We start from the raw sequence: 20,326 nt of genomic DNA, 5'->3' as shown, positions 1-20,326 counted from the left end.
GTCTGCAGCGCTGCCGGGAGCGGTCACGTGACTCCAATGCGCCTGCGCTCTCTTTTTATGATGCCTGAGTGGGAGGGACTCGGCCGGAACTAAAATGCCAGGGTGTGTGCGCTGTGAAGGCCGGATTTGAGTGTGGCACTCTGGGTCCTTTCTCTGTTCCGGTTCCCCTGAGTGGTGAGCTTCAGGCTGAAAGACATTTAGGAATTGCTGGTGAGTGGGGAATGAGTGGCCGGAAGTAGTGCATTTTTGCCAGGAGTACATATCTGGGAACCCTATGCAGATGCGGATTGATTTTCTCCATTCGGTTCTGTGTTTACGGGTCACAGTAACCTGAATGGAACTACGTCCAGGTACTGTCCCTTGGGCTCCCGAAAAGCCACTGGCCGGCTGGATCCCGTTTCCCAGTTTGTGGAATCCCGGGACGCGGCATGTGGAGCCCCGCCTGCTGGAGCTCGAGGACAGAGCTCGGCTTGGCTGGGCAGTCTGGGGGGAAAGGGAATTCAAGTATGTTTTAACATTTTCTGTGCTTCTGCTTTATGCATAACTTCGGCTTTCCTCTGGGGTCAGCCTAACTTGAATTGTTGATGGAGATACAAAATTGCCTAATTTAAAAATTGCCGCGTTTTAGAACGTAAATCCTCTGAAGTTGGCAGTTAAAATATTTACCGTTTTACTAAAAGCCGTGATTTTGCAACCGCGTTTTGATCGCCACCTACCCAGAGCTGCTTTTTCCGCGGTTTTTTGTTTAGTTTTGTTTATTCCAAGAGGCACTTCGGACGTCTGCCTAGAAGGCATTAGGAGTTCAAGAGACATTTCTTGCCTTCAGAGATGTCGATTTATTGAAAGGGAAATCCTATGTTCTGCATTTTCAGTAGTGCCCCCCCCCATTTACCATTATGTCTCTTTAGAAAAGGAATTAGTTTTTTTTAAACAACAGTTACACGCATGGTCATTGTAAAAGAGCAACAACAAACCTATCAGACATTACGGGGGGTGTGGGACGTCGGGGAGGGGCGGAAATAGCCCTGGTAGCCAGCTCTCCTCTCCCTGGGTATGCTAACGTTTCTCTGATAGCCTTCCGGAGTTTTTCTCTGTTTACACACACATTCACAGACATCTTTTTTTTTTTTTAATTAATGGAAATGGGATCATCCTTCTCATATGGTGCATTTATTTTCCTGCTTTTGTGTCTTTGCAAGAGAAACTTAATTGTACGGTGAAAGACAGTATAATTGCTTCAAGGTCCAAGAGTTATGTGCCTAATTATTAAGAATAACCTTTATTGAAACTTACAACTTTTGACTGTCACACATTCTGAAGTATGTAAATGACACTTCATTCATTCAGCAAAAATTAACTGAGTGGCTGCTACATGGCAGTGCTGCTTTAGGTAGATGCTTGGGATACATCTGTGAATAGACAGAGCAAGCCTAAAACAAAAGAAAATTTAAAAATCTTTGTGCTTGTGGAAGCAACATGCTGTTGGATGGGAACAGACAATAAACCACAAACCTAACAAAAAATTAAATTATGTTAGAAGATGTTAAATGCTATGGAAAGAAAATCAAGGAGAGTAAGAGAGATTGGGAGTGCTGACAATTGTAGTGTGGGTCAAAATGTTAAATAATGGAATCAGGGTAGAACTCATTGAGAAGATGAGAATTAGGCCAGAAATTGAAGGATGTAAGAGAGTTAACTATATGGATATCAGGGGCATTCCAGGAGAGGGAACAGCCAGTCAGGGGAGTATACCTGCATGGCAGGTTCCAGGACCTGCAACGGGGCCAGTGTGTGTAGCGATTGACCAAGAGTATGGAGGTGGTGTCCTCAAGGCGGGGGTTTAGCACTGGCTGTCACTCTGATTGAAATGGAGAGGCATTGGAGCTTTTTAGTCTTGTAATAAATAAACTTTTAATTTTGGAATAACTAGATTTATGGAAACGTTATGAAAATAGTATGGAGTTCCTACATACCCCCCACACCAAGTTTCCCCTTTTACTAACATCTTACATTAGTATGGTACATTCGTTATAATTGATGAGCCAATATTGATACGTTATCAACTAAAGGTCATACTTCATTCAGATTTTGTTAGTTTTTACCTGATGTCCTTTTACTGTTCCAGAATACCATCCAAGATACCACATTGTGTTTAGTTGTCAAATGCTCCTCCTGACTATGACAGTTTGACTATGACTTTCCTTGGTTTTGATGACCTTGACAGTTTCGAGGCAGTCAGGTATTTGAGGAGGTACTGGTCAAGTATTTTGTACAATGTCCTTCAATTGGAGTTTGTCTGATATTTTTCTGTTAGAGAAGTGTTAGGGGTTTTTGGAAGGAAGACATAGAGGTGAAGGGCCATTCTCATTCCATCATATCAAGGATACATGCTATCAGCTTGACTTTTATCACAATTGATGTTAATCTTGATCACCTCGATGACATAGTATTTGTTAGGTTCCTCTAATGTAACGGTATTTTCCCCCCTTTCTATGCTATATTCTGATAGCAAGTGTTTAAGCATAGCCCGTGCCTCAGGGTTGATAGCTTTCCTCCACCTCTTTGAGAGGGGAGTGTCTACATAAATTATTTGAAATTCTTCTGTAAGGGAGATTTGTTCTTCTCCCTCATTAATTTATTCATCTATTTATATCAGTATGGACTCATGGTTAGTTTATGTTTTGGATTATAAGCCAATACTTTGTTACTTATTTTGTTGCTCATATTATTTCAGCTGTAGCCACTGGGAGCTCTTTCATTTGGCTTCTGGTCCCTTTGACATACCCCCATCATTTTGATTTTTTGAGTAGTTCCTTTCTAGCACTAGGTGCTCCAGACTCATCATTATATATTCCCTGCTACAGCCATATAATCAGCCATTTCTCCAAGGAGTCCTGGTTCTTTTTTTTAGAGAATGCCATTAGAAACTAAGATCTGGGCACTGGGCGAGCTCATCGCTACTGGGATGCCATTGCCTTTAGGTCCTCTCGGCTAACAGCTAACCCATGTGTGTATATGTATCTATAATTATTTCTATATGCATCATATCTGTATTAAGCTAAACATGAGTTCCAACACTAATCCTCTGTCACTGGATCACATGGATCATTGTAGCCTTCCTCTCTGGCCTGTGTGTAACCTCCTACTCTGATAATGAGAAACCTGGCTCATTGGAAGGTTTTGAGCGGAGGAGTTGACATTATCTGATTTCGGACTTAATGAGATGATTGCTGCTGTGGAGAAAAGACCTTGGGGAAGTTAGAATAGAAGCAGGAAGGCCAGTTAGGAGGCTCTTGTTGAAATCTAAGGGATAAGAGAAAGATTTAACAAAGAGTGAAGCTAAATAAATTGGGTTAGTACCTAACGCTTAACTTGGGAGGAATGAGTATGGTAGAGAAAATAATTTAGCATTGTCTATTTGATGGGAGGGCCGGAGGATTAAGCGTCTCTTCTAAAGAAGCCTTGATACAAAGGATCTAAACAACCAGCCAAGCAAACTGGATGATGTGAACTAGAAATTGCTCTGCTGTATTGTAATGTTTGAGGTCTGAAGTCCGAATGGCAGTTATGAAATTCTGATGTACTTCTGAATTCTGAGTTGAGCGGACCATGGATCTAACCCATTAACTGATTCAGACATTCATCAACAAACACGGGTGCCTACTGTCCATCAGATGGTGTGCCAGATGTTGAGAGTAGAAGATGAACAAAACAAAATTCTTGTTTTCGGGGCATAAGGATATAGTAGTTAACTCTTCTAAAACTGATACGTAATTAGTTTTGAGAGACTGGTTCGGTTGCTGAGACTTTTTCTGAAGTCAGGCCCTTCTAATGGGACATCTCGCATTGATCCCAGTAGCTTCACTGCTTTGTCCACACCACAGGAAAGACCTGCAGAGCTCGAGTGAGCCAGAATCTGGTGGGCACTGAAATACAGTACTTGCCCTATTTTGGCATGTTAGGGTATTCTTATTATAGCTTTGTAATAATTGAATGATATTATAATAGTAAAAACTACCATTTATTGAGGGCTTCTTATGTGCCAAGTACTGTTTTAGGTGTTTTCAGAGTAATTCATTTGCAAGATAGGTATTTTTTTTTTTCTATTCTTTGGGGGGAAAAATTGAAACGTACAAATTAAGTAACCTGTCCAAAATATACATGTAGTTCATGAACTTAATCTTTCTGCATTCAGTTTAAGTCGGTAGGCTATAATTGTTTTGTGTCTAAATAAACATGACCTTTAGTTTATAAATGCAATGCATGTTCGTTAAGAATAGTCTACAAATATAAATAAGCAAAAAAGAACATTCTGCTTTATTTAACAGAAGGGTGTTATGACTTAGTGAAAATATGCTGGACTAGGTATTAGGAGGTTTGGGTTCCAGACCATATACTCTCTTGAAAGCTGGATGCCCTTCGGTAAATGATTGAACTCTCTGGGATTCATTTTCCTCATAAATAAAGTAAGAGCGTTGTCAGTCCTAATTAGGAGTTTGGATTTCTTCGGTCCCTTCCAGCTCTTTAATTTTTTTTTTTTGATTCTATAGCAAAGCATTCTTTATATCTGCCCTTGCTGTTGAAGATTTTTTAAATGATAGTAACCTCCATTGCCTATTTTTGTTGAATCAGCCTAGGGTGTAATTTAACTCTGGTGAAAATGGGATATGGTTAATGTATAACTACTTCCTGTGGTTTTCTTGAACTCTGAATAAAACATCTATTGTAACTTAATTCTTGTCCTTAGTGTATTGAAACAATCAAGATTTTGCTGTTAAACTTCATCCAGTTTTTCAGTTTGAGCTATCCATTTCTAAGACATACCTGACCACAGATCTGTTTTCTACTTCTCACAGCCCCTAAGGAAAACAGTCACCACACTCATGGCAGGGATTTTGCGCTCAATAGTTCAGAGGCCCCCAGGCAGACTACAAGTAAGTATTTCTTTTCAAGAATGATCTTTTTTTTTTTCCTATTCCTTAAGAACTTTTTCTCTCTTTTCTAATTAACAAAACATACAGGCAAGTTAAAATTTTAAGTTTCTTTATATATATATATATATATATATATATACTTTTTTAATGTTGAACGTTAATTTTATTTGTGGTTTATCTGCTGTTTTATCCCTAAAGATCTGAAATCACAAAAGACCTTTTTCTGGAGAAAATGCTGGTAAAAAATGGCTAGTGTTGATTCCCCATGGCCCACCTTAATCTTTTGAAAGTTTTAGATTTTTTTTTTCCTTCAGTTATGAAGAGTCCATTCTCAGTAATAGAAAATTAGAAAAATGTAGAAAAGCAGAAAGAAGAGAAACAGTTTCCCAGAGGCCATTAATGTTTGTACTTTCATATATTTCCTTCCAGTCTTTCTTTTAGAAATTTCAGTGGTGCAGCCTAATCTATTCATGAGGTCCAGAGTCTAGATAGGACCTGCTGCTGCCTTTAGATAATAATAATGCCAGGTGCTTTACACACTTACCTTAACCTCAGATTAATCCTGCGTGGTAAGTATTATTTCCTTTTTATAGCTGAGGAAACCGACCCTCTGAGAGGATAAGTATCTCATATGTCACAGCTGGTAAGTACAGAGCAGGATTAGAGGCCCAATGTTCCTGGTATGTCAAAGCCCATGTCCTTCACCAGTCTCCCCCTAACCCCCAATTCCCTCCTGCTTATTCTCCCATTGTTTATACCATCTCTGCAGTACAGGGAGGGCATGAAGGGAATGATTATTTTCCACCCACAGGAGTTTCCTGGTATGAAGGATTAGCAGTGAATCCTTTTTCTTATGCAGCCTGAGAGAAACACGACTGGAAGATTGTAGAAAGGGAACAAGAGACAGGAAACAGGAGTTGATGGCATTCTTGGGACTAGAAAGAAAACTGGAAACTCATTTTGGCTTTCTTTTACACTGTATTGCTGAAGCTGAATTATCGTATGTTGTCTAGAGCACACTGACAAACTATAACCTACAAGCCAAATTCAGCCCACCACCTATTTTTGTAAAAGTTTTATTGAAACATAGCCACACCGATTTGTTTACATATTGTCAACAACTGCTTTCGCCCTGCTGTGGCAGAGCTGAGACTTGGCTGCAGAAACTGTGTAGCCCCAGAGCTGGAAATATTTACTGTCTGGTTCTTTACAGAAAAATATTGCCAACTGCTGGTCTAGAAGTTTATATTTAATGTGTTTTTTCTTCATGTTAGTGGTAAGATGAGATGTATTCATTCAGCTAGGGGGCTGAGATAAATGTTTAATAATTACAGGTTAGGTGAGAACAGATTTTGTCACCTAAAAATTGGTAGATTATGATTTCTGCACTAGATAGAGTTCTAAAAATCAAATGTTTTATGGCATATTTTAGATGGTGACAAAAGGTGTGGAGCCCCTTGTTTGTACAGATTGGATTCGTCACAAATTTACAAAGTCAAGAATTCCAGATAAAGTAAGTTTTTACGTTACTGTTTTTGAAAAACATGTTACTGTTACCGGGTCCAAGCTCATTCTGCTCACCGCAGGGCAGGCCAATAAATCGGGAGATGAGGTGTTGAGGCAAGGAATAGCGACTCTTATTTGGAAAGTCAGCAGACCGAGAAGATGGCGGACTAGTGTACCCAAAAACCATCTTATTGGGGTCAGGATGCCAGTTTCTTTTATAGAACAGACAGGGGGAGGAGGTGAGGAAGTAAAGTAAAAAGGCCATTTGTGTTGCAAAATCTCCTCCCTCGGCCTGCATGGGGAAGGGATGTGTTAATTTCTTCTTTTCTGTAGCCATTCACAGGTGGTCAGGGTCAGAATGTCTGTCTGTGAGCTGAACAAAGGCCTTTTAGTTTATCAAGCAGAGGGGCAGGGTTCCTTGTGCCAGGCCATTATCTATGCTTACAGCTATAACAAAAGCAACGAAAAGCAAAGGTTAAAGTAAAAGAAACAGAACCAACATGGAGTCAGAATTCTCTCTTCCCTGTTACATTATGTTTTGAAGGTACCGCTTTTTGTAATATTGAAAACTTTCATGTTAAATTATTTGTGGGTATAGGTAGAAGTGTAGAGTTTAAAATATAGGATTTATGTGGGAGGGATAAATTGGAAGATTGGGGTTGACATATACACACTACTATATATAAAATAGATAACTAATAAGAACCTACTGCATAACACAGGGAACTCTACTTAATACTCTATAATGGCCTATATGGGAAAAGAATCTAAAAAAAGAGGTGGCTATATGTATATGTATAACTGACTCACTTTGCTGTGCACGTGATATTAACACAACATTGTAAATCAACTGTACTCCAATAAAAAGTTTAAAAATAAAAAATTTTTTTTAAATTAAACATAGTAGGATTTATGTAAATGATTATTTAAAATAAATATGTGCCACTGACCTTTTAAGTACTGGGTTTTGGTCTCAGAATCTGTTTATTCCTGCTTATGGCTTTTTCCCTTGATACTTTGTGTTTTCATATCACCATTGTCCTGAGAAAACAGTGTTTCTTCCTCCTGCTCAGACTGTCTGTGTGGCTCTTGGTTTTCACTTTCTCTATCAGCCATTGCTAATTTGGATCTTCTTCTCTGCTGGATTTGTGTCTACCTATGATTCTTTTAGAGAACACTGACTAAGCCCTCAGTAGATTTCTGTTTTATTTTGATTTCTCCAATTTTTTTGTACTGTGGTAAAATACATGCAACATAAAATTTAAACATTTTTAAGTGTACATTTCAGTGGTATTAAGTACATTCATATTGTCATGTGACCATCACAGCCACCATCTCCAGAATGCTTCATCTTGCAAAACTGGACCTCTGTACTCATTAAACAGTAACTCCTCATACCTTCTCCCCCTAGTCCCTGGTAACCACCATTCTCCACTGATTTTTTTAAAAGCTAAACTAATATTACCATTGACTATTTAGATACCTTTAATGTGCTTGATGTTCTTTTATCAGAAATCTCTTTTTTTTCAAGTCATGGTCCACAACTGCATTGTCTTATATGTTTTCATGTTTCTTAGACTGTAAACTTCTGGAAGAAATGATAGATACAGATGTTAGCATTTGTTTAAAATGTGGGGGGAGTGATTTTGATCACTGGTTGTAGTGAGCATGAAAACTTTTAAACTTTATAGAAATGACCCTGAGATTTGCATCTCCAGCCCCTTTGCCTATCTTCTGAACTTACTCCTATATTCTCCTGTAGTTTCTAGACCTTGCTGCTTAGATAACCTGTAGGTATTTCAAGTTATCCAAAATTAGACTCATTGTCTTACAAATGAGGTTGTCCTCCAGACAACCAAACTAAAAGAGGGTGCTTGTCCTGTATTAGTGATGTCAGTTAATGCTACCATCCTCTACCTGATTTCCCAGACTAGAAAGCTCTAAGTCAATCTCAACCCTATCTTCTCCCTCACCCACCACAAATCCATCTATTTTATTACCTAAAGTCCCCAAATCAGCCTCTTTCTGTTACAGCTGCTGTAATTCAGACTCTTAAACCATGGCTCTAAGTGCTTCCTGAGTTTCCTTGTATCTGTCTCCACCTCCAGTTCATTTGAAAAAGTTTTCTTTCTGAATCTATTTTTGAAATGTCATTTTGCTTCAAACCTCCAATAACCTTATATCCATTCTGGGAATTTCTAAAGACTAAGCATAGTTAAGCTTAGTTTAACTTCTCGCCCTGCATTGCTTTTCCTATTTTTTTCTACCTTAGTCACACAGAACCACTTACTTTTCCTGAATATTTCATGCTCCTCACACCATTTCTTTAATTCTTCTCTCCTTTTCTTTGGTGCACCTACACCATCAAAATCTCTAGAAAAATACCCTTCATCCTACCCACCTGGAGGCAAATACTGCTAACACCCTCCACATACTTTTCTGTTAAATATTTTTGAAGATGTGCATCATCTTGCCTATAATGCTTCTCCAGCTGCTTTCATCATTTAGCAATGTAATGTGAACCCTCTGTGGATAAGTTAATGATTGAATAATATCCTTTTTGATTAAAGTACCATCTTTTTTTTTGGCCTTCCTCAGTCTGATTCCCCAGAGGTATGACTCTTGACCTAATGTTTTTGACACCTTTGTACAAATAAGGATAAATATATATATATATATAAAATACACACACATGTATATATAATTGTTAGAATCATATTTAGAATTTAGGGGAGAGACCTTCAAGATGGTGGAGGAGTAACACGTGGAGATCACCTTCCTCCCCACAAATACATCAGAAATACATCTACATGTGGAACAACTCCTACAGAACACCTACTGAATGCTGGCAGAAGACCTCAGACTTCCCAAAAGGCAAGAAACTCCCCACGTAACTGGCCGGGTGGCTGACAGGGCCTTCGTGCTCTGGCCAGGTGTCAGGCCTGTACCTCTGAGTTGGGAGAGCCGAGTTCAGGACATTGGTCCACCAGAGACCTCCCGGCTCCATGTAATATCAAGCGGCAAGAGCTCTCCCAGAGATCTCTGTCTCAAACCTAACACCCAGCTCCACTCAACAACCAGCAAGCTACAGTGCTGGACACCCTATGCCAAATAACTAGCAAGACAGGAACACAACTGCACCCATTAGCAGAGAGGCTGCCTAAAATCATAATAAGGTCACAGACACCCCAAAACACACCACCAGACATGGTCCTGCCCTTCAGAAAGACAAGATCCAGCCTCATCCATCAGAACACAGGCAACAGTCCCCTCCACCAGGAAGCCTACACAACCCACTGAACCAACCTTAGCCACTGGGGGCAGACACCAAAAACAACGGGAACTACTAACCTGTAGCCTGCAAAAAGGAAACCCCAAACACAGTAAGTTAAGCAAAATTAGAAGACAGAGAAACACACAGCAGATGAAGGAGCAAGGTGAAAACCCACCAGACCAAACAAATGAAGAGGAAATAGGCAGTCTGCCTGAAAAAGAATTCACAGTAATGATAGTAAAGATGATCCAAAATCTTGGAAGTAGAATAGAGAAAATACAAGAAACATTTAACAAGGACCTGGAAGAACTAAAGAGCAAACAAACAAGATGAACAGCACAATAAATGAAATTAAAAATTCTCTAGAAGGAATCAATAGCACAATAACTGAGGCAGAAGAACAGATAAGTGACCTCGAAGATAAAATAGTGGAAATAACTACTGCAGAGCAGAATAAAGAAAAAAGGATGAAAAGAATTGAGGACAGTCTCAGAGACCTCTGGGACAACATTAAACTCACCAACATTCAAATTATAGGGGTCCCAGAAGAACAAGAGAAAAAGAAAGGGACTGAGAAAATATTTGAAGAGATTATAGTTGAAAACTTCCCTAATATGGGAAAGGAAATAGTCAGTCAACTCCAGGAAGCACAGAGGGTCCCATACAGGATAAATCCACGGAGAAACCTGTCAAGACACAAATTAATCAAAATATCAAAAATTAAATACAAAGAAAAAAAAAGTAGCAAGGGAAAAACAACAAATAACATACAAGGGAATCCCCATAAGGTTAACAGCTGATCTTTCAGCAGAAACTCTGCAAGCCAGAAGGGACTGGCAGGATATATTTAAAGTGATGAAAGGGAAAAACCTACAACCAAAATTATTCTATCCAGCAAGGATCTCATTAAGATTCGACAGAGAAATTAAAGCCTTTACAGACAAGCAAAAGCTAAGAGAATTCAGCACCACCAAACCAGCTTTACAGCAAATGCTAAAGGAACTTCTCTAGGCAGGAAACACAAGAAAAGAAAAAGACTTACAATAACAAACCCCAAACAATTAAGAAAATGGGAATAGGAACATACATATCAATAACTATCTTAAATGTAAATGGATTAAATGCTCCAACCAAAAGACACAGACTGGCTGAATGGTTACAGAAACAAGACCTGTATATATGCTGTCTACAAGAGACCCACTTGAGACCTAGGGACACATACAGATTGAAAGTGAGGGGATGGAAAAAGATATTCCATGCAAATGGAAATCAAAAGAAAGCTGGAGTAGCAATTCTCATATCAGACAAAATAGACTTTAAAATAAAGACTATTATAAGAGACAAAGAAGAACACTACATAATGATCAACGGATCAATCCAAGAAGAAGATATAACAAGTGTAAATATTTATGCACCCAACATAGGAGCACCTCAATACATAAAGCAAATAGTAACAGCCATAAAAGGGGAAATCGACAGTAACACAATCATAGTAGGGGACTTTAACACCCCACTTTCACCAATGGACAGATCATCCAAAATGAAAATAAATAAGAAAACACAAGCTTTAAATGATACATTAAACAAGATGGACTTAGTTGATATTTATAGGACATTCCATCCAAAAACAACAGAATACACTTTCTTCTCAAGTGCTCATGGCACATTCTCCAGGATAGATCGTATATTGGGTCACAAATCAAGCCTTGGTAAATTTAAGAAAATTGAAATTGTATCAGTATCTTTTCTAACCACAAAGCTTTGAGAGTAGATATCAGTTACAAGAAGAAATCTAAAAAATACGAACACTTGGAGGCTAAACATTACACTACTTAATAACCAAGAGATCACTGAAGAAATTAAAGAGGAAATCAAAAAATACCTAGAAACAAACGATAATGAAAACACGACCCAAAACCTATGGGATGCAGCAAAAGAGGTTCTAAGAGGGAAGTTTATAGCAGTACAGTCCTACCTCAAGAAACAAGAAACATCTCAAATAAACAACCTAACCTTACACGTAAAGCAATTAGAGAAAGAAGAACAAAAAAACCCCAACGTTAGCAGAAGAAAAGAAATCATAAAGATCAGATCAGAAATAAATGAAAAAGAAATGAAGGAAACAGTAGCAAATGTCAGTAAAACTAAAAGCTGGTTCTTTGAGAAGATAAACAAAATTGATTAACCATTAGCCAGACTCATCAAGAAAAAAAGGGAGAAGACTCAAATCAACAGAATTAGAAATGAAAAAGAAGTAACAACTGACACTGCAGAAATACAAAGGATCATGAGAGATTGCTACAAGCAACTATATGCCAATAAAATGGACAACCTGGAAGAAATGGACAAATTCTTAGCAAGGTATAACCTTCCAAGACTGAACCAGGAAGAAATAGAAAATATGAACAGACCAACCACAAGTAATGAAATTGAAACTGTGATTAAATCTTCCAACAAACAAAAGTCCAGGACCAGATGGCTTCACAGGCGAATTCTATCAAACATTTAGAGAAGAGCTAACACCTATCCTTCTCAAACTCTTCCAAAAGTTGTGGAGGAAGGAACATTCCCAAATTCATTCCATGAGGCCACCATCACCCTGATACCAAAACCAGACAAAGATACTACAAAAAAAGAAAGTTAAAGACCAATATCACTGATGAACATAGATGCAAAAATCCTCAACAAAATACTAGCAAACAGAATCCAACAGTACATTAAAAGGATCATACACCATGATCAAGTGGGGTTTATCCCGGGAATGCAAGAATTCTTCAATATATGTAAATCAACCAGTGTGATACACCATATTAACTAATTGAAGGATAAAGATCATATGCTCATCTCCATAGATGCAGAAAAAGCTTTTGACAAAATTCAACACCCATTTATGATAAAAAGCCTCCAGTAAGTAGGCATAGAGGGAACTTACCTCAACATAATAAAGGCCATATATGACAAGCCCACAGCCAACATCGTTCTCAGTGGTGAAAAACTGAAACCATTTCCCCTAAGATCAGGAACAAGACAAGGTTGTCCACTCTCACCACTATTATTCAACATAGTTTTGGAAGTTTTAGCCACAGCAATCAGAGAAGAAAAAGAAATAAAAGGAATCCAAATGTAAAAGAAGTAAAGCTGTCACTGTTTGCAGATGACATGATACTATACATAGAGAATCCTAAACATGCTACCAGAAAACTACTAGAGCTAATCAATGAATTTGGTGGAGTAGCAGGATACAAAATTAATGCACAGAAATTTCTGGCATTCCTGTACACTAATGATGAAAAATCAGAAAGAGAAATTAAGGAAACACCCCCATTTACCATTGCAACAAAACGAATAAAATACCATGGAATAAACCTACCTAAGGAGACAAAAGACCTGTACGCAGAAAACTATAAGACACTGTTGAAAGAATTTAAAGATGATACAAACAGATGGAGAGATATACCATGTTCTTGGAATGGAAGAATCAATATTGTGAAAATGACTGTACTACTCAACAGAATCTACAGATTCAATGCAATCCCTATCAAACTACCACTGGCATTTTTCACAGAAGTAGAACAAAAAATTTCACAAGTTGTATGGAAACACAAAAGACCCCGAGTAGCCAAAGCAGTCATGAGAAAGAAAAACGGAGCTGGAGGAATCAGGCTCCTGGGCCTCAGACTATACTACAAAGCTACAGTAATCAAGACAATATGGTACTGGCACAAAAACAGAAATATAGATCAACGGCACAGGATAGAAAGCCCAGAGATAAACCCACACACATATGGTCACCTTATTTTTGATAAAGGAAGCGAGACTATACAATGGAGAAAAGACAGCCTCTTCAATAAGTGGTGCTGGGAAAACTGGACAGCTACATGTAAAAGAATGAAACTAGAATACTCCCTAATACCATACACAAAAATAAACTCAAAATGGATTAAACACCTAAATGTAAGGCCAGACACTATAAAACTCTTACAGGAAAACATAGACAGAACAGTCTATGACATAAATCACAGCAAGATCCTTTTTGACCCAGCTCCTAGAGAAATGGACATAAAAACAAAACTAAACAAATAGGACCTAATGAAACTTAAAAGCTTTTGCACAGCAAAGGAAAATATAAACAAGATGAAAAGGCAGCCCTCAGAATGGGAGAAAATACTTGCAAATGAAGCAGCTGACAAAGGATTAATCTCCAAAATATACAAGCAGCTCATGCAGCGCAATATCAAAAAAACAATCCAATCCAAAAATGGGCAGAAGGCCTAAGTCGACCAAAGAAGATATACAGATTGCCAACACACACATGAAAGAATGCTCAGCATCACTAATCATTAGAGAAATGCAAATCAAAACTACAATGAGGTATCACCTCACACCAGTCAGAATGGCCATCATCAAATAATCTACAAACAATAAATGCTGGAGAGAGTGTGGAGGAAAGGGAACCATCTTGTGCTGTTGGTGGGAATGTAAATTGATACAGTCACTGTGCAGAACAGTATGGAGGTTCCTTAAAAAACTAAAAATAGAATTACCATATGATCCAGCAATCCCACTACTGGGCATATAACCTGAGAAAACCATAATGCAAAAAGAGTCATGTACCAGAATGTTCATTGCAGCTCTATTTAAAATAGCCAGGACATTGACACAACCTAAGTATCCATCAATAGGTGAATGGGTAAAGAAGATGTGGCACATATATGCAATGGAATATTAGCCATAAAAAGAAACAAAATTGAGTTATTTGTAGTGAGGTGGATGGACCTAGAGACTGTCATGCAGAGTGAAGTAAGTCAGAAAGAGATAAACAAATACCGTATGCTAACACATATATATGGAATCTAAAAAGAAAAAAGGTTTTGAAGAACCTAGGGGCAGGACAGGAATAACTACGCAGACATAGAGAATGGACTTGAAGTTGCGGAGATGGGAAGGGGTAAGCTGAGATGAAGTGAGTGGCATGGACATATATACACTACCAAATGTAAAATAGATAGCTAGTGGGAAGCAGCTGCATAGCACAGGGAGATCAGCTCAGTGCCTTGTGACCACCTAGATGGGTGGGATAGGGAAGGTGGGAGGGAGACGCAAGAGGGAATAGATATGGGGATATATGTATATGTATAGGTGATTCACTTTCTTATAAAGCAGAAACTAACACACCATTGTAAAGCAATTATACTCCAATAAAGATGTGAAAAAGAAAAAATAGAATTTAGGATCATATTCTTAGAATTAGTAGTTACAGAATATATCATATATACACACTCATCATGGTGTAGATGAAACAAATACAAGATCCTGTTACACAGTGGTGTGGAAATTTGGTTTTTTTGCTCAATATATTATGACCATCCTTCAATGTTAGTACTTACAAAGATAGTAAACTTTGTTTTAACGGTAGCCTTATAGCCAGTAGGATTCATCATAATTTATTTGCATCATATCTTATTTAGTTATATTATTTTTAGTTTTATTTAGAATGTATGCCTCATAATTTATTTAGCTATTCTCTTGAGGAATATAGATGTGGCCTTTAAAATTTTCAGTATTGGGCTTCCCTGGTGGCACAGTGGTTGAGAGTCCGCCTGCCGATGCAGGGGACACGGGTTTGTGCCCCGGTCCAGGAAGATCCCACGTGCCGCGGAGCGGCTGGGCTTGTGAGCCATGGCCGCTGAGCCTGCACGTCCAGAGCCTGTGCTCCGCAACGGGAGAGGCCACAACAGTGAGAGGCCCGCGTACCACAAAAAAAAAAAATTTCAGTATTACAAATAGTGTTGTACATACATCCTTATTCGGGGTTGCAGCGAATACGTACTTTTTATAATACTCATGTGTTATTGTAAGTTTTTGTTTGTCCCCCTACTTGAATGGGGGAGGGGATGCAGCCCAAGGCCCAGCTCATATAATGCAACATATTCTCTTGACATTTGAACTCTTTAGTGTCATCTGGTTGCTCCTGCTTTTCTCTTAATAAAAGCAAAACAAAACAAACCCTTGCCTGTGTGGTATTTTTCTTAGAGTATGAAATTCTTAGATTCCATCTATCTGAGTAATCAGACTGGTAGAAATGTTCAATTTGAGGGTGAGGATTATAGAACTATTAGGGATGAAATCATTATGTAGTTGTTTGAAGTTTTTTTAAGGAAAAAAAAATAAAGGAGGCACATAGAAGCTGTGTAAATTGAAAATATACCGTTTATAATTCTTCCTTTCCAGGTTTTTCAACCTTCACCTGAAGATCATGAAAAATATGGTGGGGATCCACAGCAGCCTCATAAACTGCATATTGTTACCAGAATAAAAAGTACAAAAAGACGTCCATATTGGGAGAAAGATATAATAAAGATGCTTGGGTTACAAAAAGTATGTAACTATTTTAGTCATCTTTAGTGTTGTTTAAATTTGCTTTAAATTTTCCACTTGTAAAACTTCTGTTTAAATGTATGATTTCACGTAATATACCTGGAAGTTTGATTTAGACAGAATGAGCCTACACCTTAACCTTTTCCTGTAACATGGGACCATCTGTGCTTTTGAAATTGATCCATAACATTGTTTCCTTTGTTTGTAGGCACATACTCCTCAAGTTCACAAGAATATCCCTTCGGTGAATGCAAAACTGAAAGTGGTTAAACATTTGATAAGGTTTGTTGTTTGTTATTCCAGCAGTTTCTTAAAACGTGTTACCTAGTATAACTCTAAAAGCATTCCCTTATGTCACAGAATCAAGCCCCTGAAGCTGCCACAAGGTCTCCCAAGAGAGGAGGACATGTCCAGCACGTGCCTCAAGAGCACTGGAGAGCTGGTGGTGGGGTGGCTTCAGAACCCCACGGACCAGGAAGTGAATAAGTCCTGATGGCCTCGCGGCTTCAGAGTAAAAAGTGCAAGTCATTTCTATTTCAAGATGGTGAGAAAGTGTTCTCATTAAAATATGTTTTAAATTCTAGTCATTTTCACTGGCTAAACATGGTGTGATTCTTCCTTGGTGTAGGCTTGGAGGTTTTAGTGCTATTAATTGGTTTAATTCTGTCCCCTTTCCCTCCAGTAGTTTCACTGGAAAATGGGTAAGGATGGCAATGTTTGAACATGTGGGTTCAGATGTCACCTTAGCAATCGTCGTTAACTTTTTAAAAAAATTGTTTTCTCGTTTAATTGAATTCAACACATTCTACGAGTGGCCCTTTGAGTGAAGAGTGTGTTATGTGTTGGAGAAATCCAGAGCTGACCAGAATGTGGTCCCTGCCCTAAAGGAGCTTAGTCTGTTCCCCTGGAGAACAGAGATACAGCCAGAAGCATTAGACACTGGGTGCAGCTGGACCGGCTGCTCTGTGCTGTGGTGTCTATAAATACGTATGTGGACTTGGCTTCATTTTATCCTTAAATTTAATACCCAAAATAGTATCTGTTTTCTAATTATAAATCTCATTTGCCCTAAACTTTATTGATGTTCCTTGAATTCCTAGAAACCTCTGCCAACAGTTGACGTTGCTATTTAAAAGAAAAAAGAGAAGGGAAAAATCATTTAGGGAAAGTTGTTTTATTTCCTTTTATTCTATTTCAGGTACCTGGAGTGGTGGGGAGAAGTAAGAATTTTAAGAGAGGTTCAGTACCGGGAAATTCTGTGGCAGCTAACTGAAGTTGGTGCTGAGGACTCAGAATTCTAGTTGCCCTTTATTTTCCTTGTCTCGTAAAATTTGACTCAGGCAGCAGTGACATTGGCATACTCACTGCCTATGGTCCCAGCATCTGTCCTGTCATAGAGTTTTGGCATCAAGTAGAAGTGCTGTGTGAAGTGAAGCCAGATATCATTAATGAATAAGCTTCAGGATAATCACACTTTCAATTCCACAATTATTGAATATCCAGTATATGTACGGCCTGGAGAGGATATAAAGCAGAAGGACACTAACTTCGAAGGGCTGGGTCTAACTGGAGAGAGACCTGTATGCCTCAACAGAAGCTGTCCTTGCTGGAGTTGGATTGAGGCCAGCTGTATAAATATTGATAAAAGCAGCCCCTGCTAATGTTTTTCTGCCTCTTTTACTAGACTAATATTAATGTTTAAAATGGGGAAAAGACCATTGGTTAATTTTTACCCAAAGAGTCTAATAAAGCTTTGGTAAGTAATTTTAACCTCTGCTGCTCATGACTAGAGGAAAATATCTGAATGATAAGTTGGATATTTAGAAATGAAATTGCCCAGAAGAGGAAAAGCCTGTAGGGAGATGAGCATAGGCTAGGGCATTTGTTTTCTGTTGTCACGTAACGTATTACCACAGTCTCAGCCGCTTAAAACCACACATGCTCATCACCCTGCTGTTTCTCTCGGTCAGGACTCTGGGCACAGCTTAGCCCGCTAATCTGCTTAGGGTCTCACAAGGCTTCAAAAAAGGCATCAGCCAAAGCTGGGTTCTCCTCAGATCCTTGACAGGGCAGGTATCTGCTTCCAAGCTCTCCCAGCTTGTTGGCAGAAGTCATCTCCTTGTGGTTATAAAATTCATGGCAAGTTGCTTCTTTAAAACCAACACTGGAGTGAGAGACTTTAGCAAGATGGGTGCTACCCTCTTAGGTAATCATATAAATGCAGTGGCCTAGATTCTGTCTCCTCTGTTGCATTCCATTGGTTGGAAGCAAGTCACAGGTCCAGCTCACACTCAAGGAAGAGGGGAATTCCACAAAGGTGTGACCACCAGGGGACAGGATCAGGGAGGCCTCTATAAAGTCGACCTGCCAAACCCAGTCAGTCCATCCTTAAGTTGCACCCAGGGGATTCCCCAGAATGGTACTCCTTTGCCTCCCATCATTTCAAACCTTACAAGGACTTCTTCTGTCCTGTCCTTGTGTCTCAGAGAATTGCTCTATTTCAGAAGGTTTTTCTGGCCACTCCTTGGTGACCATTGGCCTTTGGTCAGGCTCAGGGGAGACAAAAGTTACCCAAGCACTCTTTTTAAGGGCCATTCCAGTTCTCAAGGTCTTCTCAATCTAAATGGTGCCTCTTTCAGGCCAAACACATATTATATTCATCTTTTCTTGTTAACAGTACTAACTAGTATGCTTATCATTCTGTCACAGTTTCACCAAGGACAATTTGGAATTGCACTGGCCATTTTAGGGGGCTTTTGACACGAGCAAGATTGTATGTTTGGGAGGTACTTTAGAACAAAAAAGAACAAACAGTGAAGAAACCTCCATGAAGACATTATTTGTCTTTAAAAAAAAAAGACCATTTTATTTAATATAGAGAATATTTAATATACTCTCCTTCCTTTCTATACTTTGAGGAGTATTAAGTACTGGCTTTTTGATCACACAGCTTGATAAAAATATCAAGGGTCCAAGTTACTGTCTAAACCATCTGTCGCTCTCTTTTTATGTATATGTGTCAAAATCTGTTTTATACATTTAAGCTTTTCTCAGCTTTAAGACCTTGGTAAACAATGAATTAATTAAAACTGGAAGTCTGGACAGTTTCTAAATAAGAAACTGATACAAAACATTAGTCACTAAATAAAACTTTTACCCTTATTTCTCAGAATGGCAATCCATTAACAAATGATGAAAATGCCTTTGAATAATATTATTTATGTTTCTTTTTCCCTCAAAATTATTAAAATGATATGAAATGAGTGCTCATGGAGAAAAAAATAGCCAAACAATTCATTTTCTGTTCTCTAATTTTCTGGAGAAAAAAAAAATAGTTGATCACTTCAAGAGAATATAAACAGTTAATTATACCAGGCACAGTAATTACAGAGAAATACAAATATGTATTTAACATAATGGATATGATTTTCTGCTTATTAACATGGTAAATTTAGTGATATGTACATTTTGTATTTAATACACTGATAAATTATGTTTTAAATCTATAGGTATTCAATATAAGCTTTAAATGTCTTAAATATATTTACACATGCCTAAATACTTGCATATAAAGGTATATTAGTAATTACTACAATCTGTGCATGAATAATGTAAAATAAAAGTAAAAATAGAATTTGGGTAAACTAAGGTAGTTTTCATCAAATTATTTCCTATTTTGGGGTACTTATCACATATCTTGTCTTCTATAAAAACTAGTCTTCATTTTGCCTTTCCCAAAATCATACCTAGATTCAAAATAATAAAATTGTTAGGATGAATTTTATGCCTGCATTATCTGTGGATTTTCTAAAGTGGCCGTTCAATGGCATAAATAAAGATTCGCTGTTAACCACATAAAAGTAAGGGCAATAGGAATGGTTGTCCAAAGGTTCTCCAAACTTCAATTCTATTGCGAGAAGTTTTGTCTACCAAGCTTATTTTCTTTTAATTAATTAATTAATTTATACTTTGGCTGCGTTGGGTCTTCGTTGCTGCATGCGGCCTTCCTCCAGGTGCGGCGAGCAGGGGCTACTCTTCATTGTGGTGTGTGGGCTTCTCATTGCGGTGGCTTCTCTTGTTGTGGAGCACGGGCTCTAGTCGCACGGACTTCAGTAGTTGTGGCACATGTGCTCAGTAGTTGTGGGTCACGAGCTCTAGAGTGCAGGCTCAGTAGTTGTGGTGCACGGGCTTAGTTGCTCCGCGGCATGTGGGATCTTCCGGGACCAGGACTCGA

General features: G+C 38.4%; 1 protein-coding gene across 3 annotated transcripts; it reads left to right on the top strand.

Annotated features, from left to right (window-relative positions):
* The first annotated feature begins 102 nt into the window (after window positions 1–102).
* On the top strand, window positions 103–19,876 carry MRPL30 (mitochondrial ribosomal protein L30). Of its 3 annotated transcripts, XR_016395337.1 has the most exons (7): window positions 218–350; window positions 4,857–4,934; window positions 6,367–6,447; window positions 15,946–16,092; window positions 16,301–16,374; window positions 16,453–16,636; window positions 17,291–19,876. XR_016395337.1 is itself a non-coding variant. In XM_022599306.2 (6 exons), exons 2-6 carry the CDS (start codon window positions 4,884–4,886, stop codon window positions 16,583–16,585), a joined length of 486 nt encoding a protein of 161 aa, XP_022455014.1. In that variant the 5' UTR covers window positions 103–210; window positions 4,857–4,883; the 3' UTR covers window positions 16,586–16,675. The 3 variants fall into 3 exon arrangements, 2 of the variants coding, with proteins under 2 accessions (XP_022455014.1, XP_022455015.1); XM_022599306.2 differs by lacking the exons at window positions 218–350; window positions 17,291–19,876 and adding an exon at window positions 103–210 and having other exon boundaries at window positions 16,453–16,675; XM_022599307.3 differs by lacking the exon at window positions 17,291–19,876 and having other exon boundaries at window positions 16,453–16,675.
* The last annotated feature ends 450 nt before the right edge of the window (window positions 19,877–20,326 follow it).

The sequence above is a fragment of the Delphinapterus leucas genome, chromosome 13 (assembly GCF_059928025.1).
Source record: "Delphinapterus leucas isolate spDelLeu-1000000601 "Yukka" chromosome 13, BTC_Dleu_Yukka2, whole genome shotgun sequence".
NCBI classification, from domain to species: Eukaryota; Metazoa; Chordata; class Mammalia; order Artiodactyla; family Monodontidae; genus Delphinapterus; species Delphinapterus leucas.
The sequence above is the reverse complement of the archived record's forward strand: the minus strand, read 5'-3'. Positions and strand labels throughout refer to the sequence as shown.